Source organism: Suncus etruscus, chromosome 14 (assembly GCF_024139225.1).
Source record: "Suncus etruscus isolate mSunEtr1 chromosome 14, mSunEtr1.pri.cur, whole genome shotgun sequence".
NCBI classification, from domain to species: domain Eukaryota; kingdom Metazoa; phylum Chordata; class Mammalia; order Eulipotyphla; family Soricidae; genus Suncus; species Suncus etruscus.
In genome coordinates, this window is record NC_064861.1 from 95,661,796 (window position 1) to 95,672,607 (window position 10,812).

At 49.9% G+C, this 10,812-nt stretch overlaps 1 protein-coding gene across 1 annotated transcript in view; it reads right to left on the bottom strand.

Annotated features, from left to right (window-relative positions):
• LOC126028684 (leukocyte immunoglobulin-like receptor subfamily A member 6) overlaps positions 1-9,658 on the bottom strand; it is a 151,770-nt gene extending 142,112 nt beyond the window's left edge. Inside the window, exons 1-8 of the mRNA XM_049787619.1 lie at positions 9,628-9,658; positions 9,503-9,538; positions 9,066-9,350; positions 8,660-8,962; positions 8,169-8,465; positions 7,694-7,996; positions 7,323-7,459; positions 7,089-7,269 (exon numbers count right to left, since the gene is read on the bottom strand). Of these exons, the coding sequence (XP_049643576.1) occupies positions 7,089-7,269; positions 7,323-7,459; positions 7,694-7,996; positions 8,169-8,465; positions 8,660-8,962; positions 9,066-9,350; positions 9,503-9,538; positions 9,628-9,658 (1,573 nt within the window). The remainder of the gene's footprint in view (positions 1-7,088; positions 7,270-7,322; positions 7,460-7,693; positions 7,997-8,168; positions 8,466-8,659; positions 8,963-9,065; positions 9,351-9,502; positions 9,539-9,627) is intronic.
• Positions 9,659-10,812: the final 1,154 nt, after the last annotated feature.

Here is a 10,812-nt window from a genome sequence, read left to right on the forward strand (position 1 = left end):
CAAGCTCCTCGGGCTGCCCCTGGGCCTCTGCTTTCAGGGTGCCCGCCAGCCCCAGATCCTTTCTGTTTCTTGTCAGGCTTCCTGTCCCATGTTTTGAGACAGCAGTTCTGTTGCTTGGGACACTCCAGCGCCCTTGTGTTGCTACCAAACCCCTCGCCATCCCCCAGGCCACAACCACCATATGTGGTTTCTCAGTTCTGTCACCAGGGCCAAGAAATTGCCATACTTGTTTTCATGGATTCTTTTTCTTGTTTCACTGTATTCCACAAGTGGTGAGATCATTTGATATTCATGAGTATATTTGTGTGTGTGTGTGTATTCATGTGTCCTTTTCTGAGTTATTTCACTTGTGATTCTTCTCTTTTTTAATATCTTTTTTAAAGAAAATCATTTTATTTTATTTTAATTTTTATTGTGACTGAAGTTTATTAAACAGAATTATTTACGATGCATACTGACAATTAATGAAAGGCATTCCACCACCAATGTTGTCCTCCCTCCACTCCTGTTCCCAGCATGTCTCCCATATATCCCTCTTTTACCCCTAGTGTAACTGGTCTCCACTTTACAGCTTGTTGTAGGTTGGGTATCTATTCTGTTTGGTGTTTCAGTCTGGTCATTTTTTATTTACACTACATGTTCATATGACTGGTCCTGGTATCATCCTTCCCCCCCCCCTCAATTTATAAGGCTGAATGATTCAAGTTATGCTATTCTGTTGGAGATAAAAAGGTTAAGGAAAAGAGAAGAAAAAAATTGGTATTAACTACTAAAGAAAAAAAGAAAAGAAAAGAAATTAAAAAAAATCACTGAATAATATCCACAAGAGTGAAAAAAAAAAAGAAAAGAAAAAAGTGGAAGAAAAAAGAGAAGGAAAATAATATAAAAAACGGACAAAAACTAAACAAAACAAAACCAGAAAAAGAAATGCTGGAGTGGCAGGGTTTGGTGTTACCCCACTTTTTTTTTTTTTTGGTATAGGCACAGTGAGTATTGGGGAAGGAAGAAAATTTCCGTGGCCGAAGAGATTCGGGGTTTCTCCACTCTTGAAGCATATTGTCATGGAAACAACCACTGGCTCCATAACTTCTCATTGCCATATCTCAGGTTTGTGTGTGTGTGTGTGTGTGTGTGTGTGTGTGTGTGTGTGTGTGTTTGGTGTCAGGAAACTTTCCTCTCGGTTGTGGATGAGAAAATCAGGCCACTGTAGCAAGCAATCTTGGTATTCGCGCAGGTCCTAGCACAAGGCCTAGGATAGAGTCTTTAAGGTTCTAGAGCAGGGGTTTCAAACTCAATTTACCTGCGGGCCGCAGGAGGCAAGTCGGGGTGATCCTTGAGTGCAAAGTCAGTAGTAAGCCTTGAACATTGGGGTTGTGACATAAACAACTAAAACAAAACAAAAAAAGATTCCTCTAGGGCACGGCCACAAAATGCTGTACGGAGGGCATGCCAAAGGCGTCTGTAACCAGGCCTAGGATGAAGTGCGGGACATGGCTCACCCCAGCACCCCTCTACCTCCTTCCTCCGGTACTCCAGGGCTTTGCTTGGCCACAAGGCTGGGCAAGCCAGCAAGGTGGGAATAGCAACACAATAGGTTCTGGCATTAGGACTTACCAGGATATTTTTCTTATTAAACCTGTCCATTGTGAAACATTATGAGAAATATATGTGGAACATTATGAGAAATACATGGATATTATTGTTTTTTTTTTTTTTTATCTGCTTGTCATTATCTGAATGCTGTCCAGGAGCTCGTTTTATTCCTTTACTCCTTCACTCCCATCTCTTGTTACCCCACATTTAACCATTTTTCTGTACTAATGATTTTTGTTTTGGCCAAGGTGGATTACATATCTTTCACAGTAATTTTTTGGGTGGAGTCTGAAGCTTCAGCAGGCAATGCGCCATGGCAAGGTTCCATGCTGTAGGCTTTTTGGCCAAGATAAGGTGAAGATGCAGCCTTGGCTGCCCCCCACAGCCTTCTCTCTCCTTCCTCCCCATCCCCAGGGTTATTCCTGGACAACTGCTCTGGGTCCCAGCAAGTGGGTTCCGGTGAGGTGCAATTTAAAAGAGACCCCAGGCTTCCTTGTTCCTGCAAGGGGCTGGGAAGGGACTGCTGAACTTTCAACTTCCAGCAATTAGGAAGCAAATGCCTCTCAGAAGCTTCAACAGGCAACAAGGGGAGGACATGGCTCCATGCTCTCTTCGCTTGTCCAAATCACAGACCCAAGTGGTGCCTCGGAAACACCCCTCTCCCTCTTGACTATTTTTAAAACAAAAGGGTCACGTGTATCTTCTTTGTATATCTCAGATGTATTCCCTTAACATCTATAACTCTTTTCAAATATCCTCATACAGTGACAATTTTGCCTACTGGATTTGTTATTTGATTGTTTGATTTTCCCCCTTTGACTTCTGTTTTATAAGCAATACTGGTAGAAGAGTATCTCTGTATAGATTTTATGTATGTACCAAGTTATGGAGTGTGACCCCTGGGGACCCCGGCCCGCAGGGTGGATGAGGGTCACGAAGTTATTCGTGAGTCACAAAGAGGATTCGACCTGAAAAATAAAAGAGGGCTGGGAAAATTGATGGACTCAAGGTGAAATTCCAGTCAAGAGTCAAAGTTTATTAAAAGGGGGGGTAGTTTTTATAGCAAGCATGAGCACGTTTTCAGACAAAAGAGGGGAAGGGGTGGTTCAGTTCTTTTCCACCGTAACATTTCCCTATGTCAAATATGTCAGGTTTTTTTTTTTTTTAGCGAGTTATATGTTTACTCTAAGTGGTCCTGAGGTGCTCTGTTCTGTTAACAGTGCTACAGATCTAATCTTAACTTGTAGCCTTTACATAGCATGTTTGTTCTTGCTTATCCATTGATCTCTGGTAATGGCTCTTTTTATGGTCAACTCTTTCTTTTTAGGTTCATGGGGGAGGCGCCACCAGCAGCTTGTCACGTACACAGGCCTTTGAGTTCTCAGGCATCAGAGACTCCATTTTGCTCTCTAGTTAAAGGGCCTCCAACAACGGGGAATGTTGGACTATATTCGTCGGCCCCAGATGCACCAACAATATCTTGTGGCATTGCTTCTCTTTTGCATAGGCACATTAAAATGGGAAAATAATACATATGCAAACAAGTTCTTATCTAATAGAGATGGGAACACAAATTTGGTAATATAATTAGGGCTTTTAGCTGAACATTGGCATAATGATTTGGCTCAGGCCTCAGAAGAATGGGCATCGCCCACACACACCTGAACAATGGATACCATCTATGGAAACAACCACAATTGTCTATAACATTACCAGGATTCAAGCCTCTACCAGGGAAGACCTACCACTGCTTTGGCATTGACTTACTTTAAAGAGTGCTCCCAACACCCAGACGACTCAGCAACAGTCTACATGCAGGGCAGATCGCTACACATTTAATAGTATGCTGAAACTAGAGGATGCTCCACATCAGCCTGACATCGATGAAAGAAATGCACAGAATCCAGAGTCTTTAAATATAAGAATCTGATACCAACAAAAGCTAAAGAGTGAAAAAGTTTCACCGGGACCTTGAGAATGACTCGAGTTGATGGACTGGTATGTCTAGAACCCAGAGTCGGTCTTATGCAAATAAACTGTGGTGAGGCCTTTTTTGTAATCAGGTCAAGGATTTTTTTCCATTTTCCCCATTTTTCTGGACCTATGCAAACAATGGCGATTGCCACTATCACACCTTTACTATATTTTTTTACTCTTATCTTTTAAGGAAAAAAAAATACAACTTACCGAACTTAAAAACAAATAACTGTAGTAGAATGCCTGTCTCGAATACAGGCAGGGGATGGGAAGGGGGAGGGGGTAATGTTACACTGGTGAAAGGGAGGTGTTTTGGTTATGACTGTAACCCAACTTTGATCATGTTACTTAAATAAAAAATATATTAAAAAAAGAAATTACTCTTGGCAGGCTTAAGGGATGTATCAGATGCCAGGGATTGAACCCAGGTTGGCTGCATGCAAGGCAAAAAACCTACCCACTGTGCTATCATTCTGGGCTCTTATTCATAGTATTTAAAAAATTGTTGGGCAGGCCACCCCTACTGTGCTCATGGGTTATGCCTAACTGCACTCAAAAATTACTCTTGGAGGTTGGAACAGTAGTACAGTGGGGAGGGCTCTTGCCTTGCATGAGGTTGACCTGGGTTCATCTCTAGCATTTCTGTGACCCCTGGGCCTGAAAGGAGTCAACTGATATGATTTATGAGTGCAGAGCCAGGAGTAACCCCTGAGATTTGTTGAATGTGGCATAAAATAAAACAAAAATGAAAGGAAGGAGGGAGGAAGGGAGAAAGGAAAAAAAAAGAAGGTAAAAAGGAAAGAAGGGAGGGAGGAAAGAAGGAAAGAAGAGGGAAGGAGAAATTAGTTATTCCTAGTAGTGGTTGGGGAGCCATCTGGGGTACTGGAGATCAAACCCGGGTTTGCTGTGTACAAGGCAAGTGTCCTTCCTGCTGTACTATCACTTCATTCTCATTTATAGTATTTTGTTTTGTTTTTCAGGCCACACCCGTTTGATGCTCAGCGGTTACTCCTGGCTAAGCGCTCAGAAATTGCCCCTGGCTTGGGGGGACCATATGGGACACTGGGGAATGAAATCGTGGTCGTTCCGTGGCTAGCGCTTGCAAGGCAGACATCTTACCTCTAGCGCCACCTCGCCGGCCCCTCATTTATAGTATTCTTACCAGTTTTTCTTCCTACTCTCATTTGGAATATTTTTCTGGTGGGCCTCACAAATACAAGACAAATGTTCTTCCTACCCACACATATTTGTTGTACCTGTGGGATTCTTTGGGAATGACCAGAAGCAGGAGGTCTGAATTTTAGGCTCTTTTTCTTCCATTTGGACCACACCTGAAAGTGATGAGGGCTCATTCCTGTCGGGTCTTTGGGGGACCACATGGGCTGCTGGGAAACAAATTTTTGTCAGCCTCATTGAAGGCAAAGGCCTTCTCTGTACTACTTCTGTGGCTCCCCCTTTTTTGGTACCTGAGCTACACCCAGCAGCGCTTAGGGGTTACTCCTGGCTTTGTGCTCAGAAATCACTCCTGGAAGACTCGGAGGATAATATGGGATGTCAGGGATTGAACCTGGGTCCATCCCGAGTTGGCTGCATCATGGCAAATGCCCCACTGCTGTGCTATCTCTCTGCCTTCTGTGGCCATTCTTTGATAGGTTCATGGTGTCGAGTACCCCAGTGTGTAACCCAGTACGTTTATCTTGCTCATTCTGGGGAAACTGTCTTATTTTTTTTATTTTTATTTTTTGTTTTTGGGCCACACCTGGTGACACTCAGGGGTTAGTCCTAGTTATGAGCACAGAAATCACTCCTGGCTTGGAGGACCAATATGGGATATTGGAGGATCGAACCGTGGTCTGTCCTATGTCAGACGTGTGCAAGACAAACGCCTACTGTTCCGCCACTGCTTCAGGCCCTTTCTTTCTTTCTTTCTTTCTTTTTTTTTTTTCTATTTTTTTTGGGGGGCCACATCTGGTGGTGCTCAGGAGTTACTCTTGGCTTTGAGCTCAGGGGTCATTTCTGGTAGTGCTCAGGGAATCCTATGGGATGTGAGGGATTGAACCTGGGTCAACAACATGCGCAAGGCAGATATTCTCCCCATTGTGTTCTCATTCCAGCCCCTGAAATTTTGCCTTCTGGTTTGGTTGTCATGTCACGCACTAATGACTCAGAAATCTGGTGCTTTATTTCCAGAACATGGGGGCATTAGCTCCTGAGTTCCCGGAACTGGGCTGGGTCCTTGCAGGGCTAGTGGAAAGCCAGAGCAGCGTACACGCTGGGCTCCTCTGGGGGCTCCCCTGGGGGCTCCCCTGACAGGGAGGAACGGGGCGCAGTGGCCTCCTGTGCAGTATTCAGGTGCTTCAGCTGCGCGTAGGTCACTTCCAGGGTGGCCTCAAGTGCTTCTGCCTGCAGGGGAATTGGGGGGTCAAGGGTGTAGAGGGCATGCGGAGATTCTGGGGTCCCAGAGCTGAGGGACCCACCTGCCCGCCTGCCTGTGTGTCCTCTTCTGTCTGTCCAACCTGTGCATTCAGTCGAGCTCCAGAAAGTGGGGTACAGGAGGCCACTCCCCGCCTGAGTCCTACCCACTTTACCTGGGCATAGGTTGCTCCATGGGGGTCTTCATCCTGCCTGGTCTATGAGGGGAACAGGGGTGTCTGTGATGTTGCTTCCTCTCCTCAGACAACACAGTTGTTCCAAATTGCCCTCTGAGCCTCACACCTGTCCTTCCCTCAGCTGCTGCTCCCTGGATCAGCCTGCCATCCAGCCTTCCCTCCTGCTTCACTCCCTCCCTCCACCCCCCTCATTCGCCCCAGGGCTCAGTTTTGGGGCTGCAAGGGGGTTGAGGAGGGGTGTCCACGCATGTGTTATTGAGTATGTGTGTGAGTGAATAGGTATGTGAGAATAAGTGTAAAAGATAAGCTCTCTGTACACAGGGGCTCCAGGAGTTGGGGGGACCCTAGAGACTGGGGAAATCCACTTAATCACCAGCACTGACACCCAGGTGCATCTCCTAGTCCTGAGCTTGAACTCAGTAGGGTTCTCTAGCAGCCATCACTGTGGGAAGGGACCGGACCCTAGGCAGAGCTGGGGCAGCGCAAACTAACCTTCGGGTTCAGCCTCGTCCCTTCCTCAGACTGTGTGTGGGTGATGGTGTCTGTGGGGAGAAGAGCGGGAAAGTGTCTTGGAAGATCCCCTGAAATATATTGGGCTGCAGCCCCACCCTCCCCTAGTCCCCAGGGTCCCTGTACCCTTAGCCATCCATCCTCCCTGTAGCTGTCACCTGGGCTGTCTTCCTGGACGTGAGCACTGGGACGGGAGCTGGGGAGCAGAGGGCAGTGTCAAGGCGAGAGAGGGGGTGTGGGCAGGTGGAGTGAAGGCTGAGTGGAGAGTTACCGGGTATTCAGGCCTGTGTCCTGGGGCGCTGAGTGTGTGGATCCTGTGGACAGTGGAAAAGAAGCTCTGCTGGGACAGGGGCTTGGAGTGGGACTCTCGGTAGCCCCCCACACTCCCCCGTCACTCACTTGACTTGTGGTGTCCAGCCTGGCAGCGGCGGTGAAGAAGAAAGAGAAGGAAGAGGAGAAGGAAGAGCCCAAGCAGGGCACCGGCCGTGGACAGCCCGATGAGCAGTGGGCCTGGGTTTTTTCGGTCCAGAGTCACCGATGAATGCAGGACACAGGCAGAGGTGACACTGGGCATTCTTGCCTACCCCTATCCTGCCCTGTCCTCATCCCCTTGCAGGTCCCTGGGCTTAGCACCTCTCTGTCACTCCACTCATCTTTCCTGTCTCCCTCCTCAGCACCTCCCTGGTCTCCAGTCTTATCTCTTCCCCGGACATGCCCCAGAAACTCACCCACAACAGCTGTGGACATTGCCCTGCTGTCACCAGAGGGTCCTGGAAGAGAACGAGGGAGGAGTGAGCTGAGCCTGAGATGCTTCATCTCCTCTACTGTACCAGTCTTGGGACCCTGCCCACCCAGCAGTTCGAGGCACCAAGAGAATGGCAGGGGTGACAAAATCTAAGGGGAAACCTTCACTGACCATTTGAGCTCCCTCCCCCATTACACCAGAGCTTCAGGTGACAGGGCCCTGAGTTGACCATGATGGTGGGAACAGAGTCGGGTCTCACCTGAAACCTGGAGCTGCAAGGGGTCACTGGGGTGTGACAGCCTGTAGGGGCTGAAGCTACTGGAACTGTAGCACCTGTAGGTGCCATTGTGGGCTGAGGTCACAGGGTGGAAGGAGAATTGGGCCTGAGTTATCGCCTCTGTCTTAGCCACTTTGACGCACAGCGGGGAGTCGGCGGCCCCATCCTTAGCCAGCAGGAAAGTGTCCATCCAGCCACTGGACTGACACAGCAGAGTCACATTGCCTCCTGGGGCCAATGAGGGGCCCGGCTCCACTGAGAGGGCTGGAGTGTCGAAGAGCTGCCCTAGGAAAAAAGGTGTGAGGGTCCCTGGTTAGACCCGCTTCCCAGGGCCTCTCTCTAGGCCCCTCATTCTGGGTCTTTATCCCTCCCTACGCAGGTCCCAACAGCCTCATCCTACCATCACCTCAACAGAGTCTGATCAGCTTTGGGATTCCTACAGAGTCATGACCCTCACCTGCCACAAGGATGTCCACGGGGTCACTGGGCTCGGACCATAGGGAGGTGAAACCATGTCTCCCAATGCAGCGATATTGGCCCCCATGGGAGGCACTCACAGGGCCCAGGGTGAAGTTGGCCTGAGAGAGTCCAGCCTGGTGATGGTAGCCAGGGTGCTGGGTGATGTCCTTGCTGTTCTCCTTGTACAGAGCAAAGGTCTCATAGGCATCCTTAGAGTGACACTGCAGGGTCGGGGTCTGTCCTGGGGTCATAATCCGGCCCTTCGGACTCAGCAGGGAGGGTCTTCTAGATGTACCTGCAGGGACAGGACAACAGGGCTATGCCTCCACTCTCTGTCCTGTCTTGGTGACACTGTCCTCCAAGCCTCTGTGTCTGTGCCCCAGACCCAATGCTCCCTCACCCACCCAGCCCACATGGGGCTTCCCTCTGAGCACAGACCCCAAGAATCTGATAGAGCTGAAAACCTGGATGGAGCAGGATGAGCCTCACCTGACACCTGGAGCTGCAGTGGGTCACTGGGGTGAGACCACTTCTGGGGTGTGTGTGAGAAAAAGCCATAACACTGGAAAGACCACCCGCGGTCAGGGGTCACGGGGCCCACTTGGAATAAGGCCTGGCGCTGTCTAGTGGGGAGTTGTTGAGAGTCAAGTTTCCAGCAGGTCTCAGGGTCTCCCTCCTGAGTCAGGACGAATGTGTCATGTCCCAGCCATGAATCACACTGAAGGGTAACGGTCTCCCCTGAGGCCACAACAAGGCTCGGAAAGGCTGAGAGGAATGGTTTATCGTAGAAGCCTAGGAGGGCAAAGGGGTTACAGGGTCACCCTCACACCTTTAAGGTAAAACTCTCCCTCTGCTGCTAGGAGAGGGCAGCACCTGGGCCCTGGGTGAGTCTCACCTGTGACCACCAACTCCAGCGGTTCACTATGCTCTGACCAGCCAGTGGGGCTTAGATAGTAACATTCGTAAGTTCCTGCATATGCTTCTGTCACGGAAGGTACCGAGAACTTGGCCTTGTTTCCCGGCTTCAGTGTTAACCGAATATCCCAGGGTTGTGACAAACTCGTTTCAACCAGACGAAACTCCTGGGACCCCGAGTTCCCCTGACACCAGAGGGTCATGGAGGTACCCCAGGGAACCACAGAGCCTGGCTCAGCCCAAAGGATGGGTCTGAGGACGTTCCCTGAAAGGAATCAGCAGCTGGTCACAGATATGCCCCAATCCCGGCTCTCATGGCAGGTCCCCCACATCTCCCACCCACATCCCAAAAATGCTGTTCCCTGTATCAATTGTGGTCTCTGTCCTGGGGGAATATAAGATAGGGGGCACACTCACCTGCCTTCACTGGTGTCCTGGTGCCTATACTCAACCCTGGAGGGAGAGACCATATGAATTTGTCCTGAATTCTGAGGGAACCTCCTCCCAGGGACCCCAAGTCCAAAGTCCCCTCTGAAGCTCACCCAGACACAGCAGGGCCAAGAGGGAGGTCATGGCGTCTCCTCCCGTCCCGGCCATGCCCCGGAGGGACTCGTTGGCCACAGGACAGACATGGGGTGTATCAGTAGGCTGGTCCTGTTGATCACAGGGTGTCACGTCAGAGGCTAAGAAAGAGGAACTGCCTCCCCGGAACCAGACTCTCATTTAGGGGAGAGGCTGACCTCTCCGAGTCGCTGCTTCCAAGGGTGGCATGGACCTGTCCTTCCCCTCACCCAGAGTATCCCCCTCCTCAACACTAGATTTTCTAGGTCCTCACCGTGGACAGAGTTTCCTAGAGCAGCATGTGCTATTGAGAATCATGACAAACCCTATGTGAGCCTAGGTGTTGGGCTGAAATGCAGGAGACTCCCTTTACCCCCACTTTCTTTTTCCTCCCCAAATACTTCCCTGCATCCCCACTTGCAGGGCAGGACTGTGTGTCCATTCTTGTCATGGGTCCTGCTCCTTGTGGGGACCTCAAGAAGGCAGGGACAGTGACTGGAAAGTTCCTGTGTCCTCACCATAGGGATGAGCAGCTGTGACCCTTTCTGTGCCTCAGTTTCCCCGAGAGTCCTGGTGTCCTGGCACCTCTCCTGGCTGTGGTGTGACTGTGCAGAAGTTAGTGGTTCCTGGTCAGGAGTAGAATTCAGACCGGTATAGGAAGGAAACAGGGTTTGACTCACCTGGGGTGACCAATATCACTTACTGTGGGATCAACAGGATGCTCATATTCCCCTAAAACGCAAGACCCGGAACCCAGATTTCCTAGTAGGAGCTCAGTTGGGACACAGAACCTGACTCAGGGTCACACTTTGGGGCCCACACTCAGACCTCCAGGAGAGGCCAAACCACGGGGACAGGAAAGGGACCAATACCTTATCCTGTGTGTCTAGTGGATGCCAGAATCATGTTCTGAGTTTGTCCCTGACCCTGCCAGACTCACTGGCCCTAGGATTTCCCTCAGCCCCTCACACAGGTGGGACCTGCCCTGTGAGGCACTGATGTGGACTTTGGGCATGGGGTATCGGTGCCCCCTAGTGGCCTAGACCAGTGGTTGGCAAGCTGCAGCTCGCGCGCCACATGAGGCTCTTTACACTTTAATGTGGCTCTTCTGTGTTGGCCGCTCCAGGGGTTGGGACTCTGCTCCCAGCCTTTGTCAGTGCGCGCCC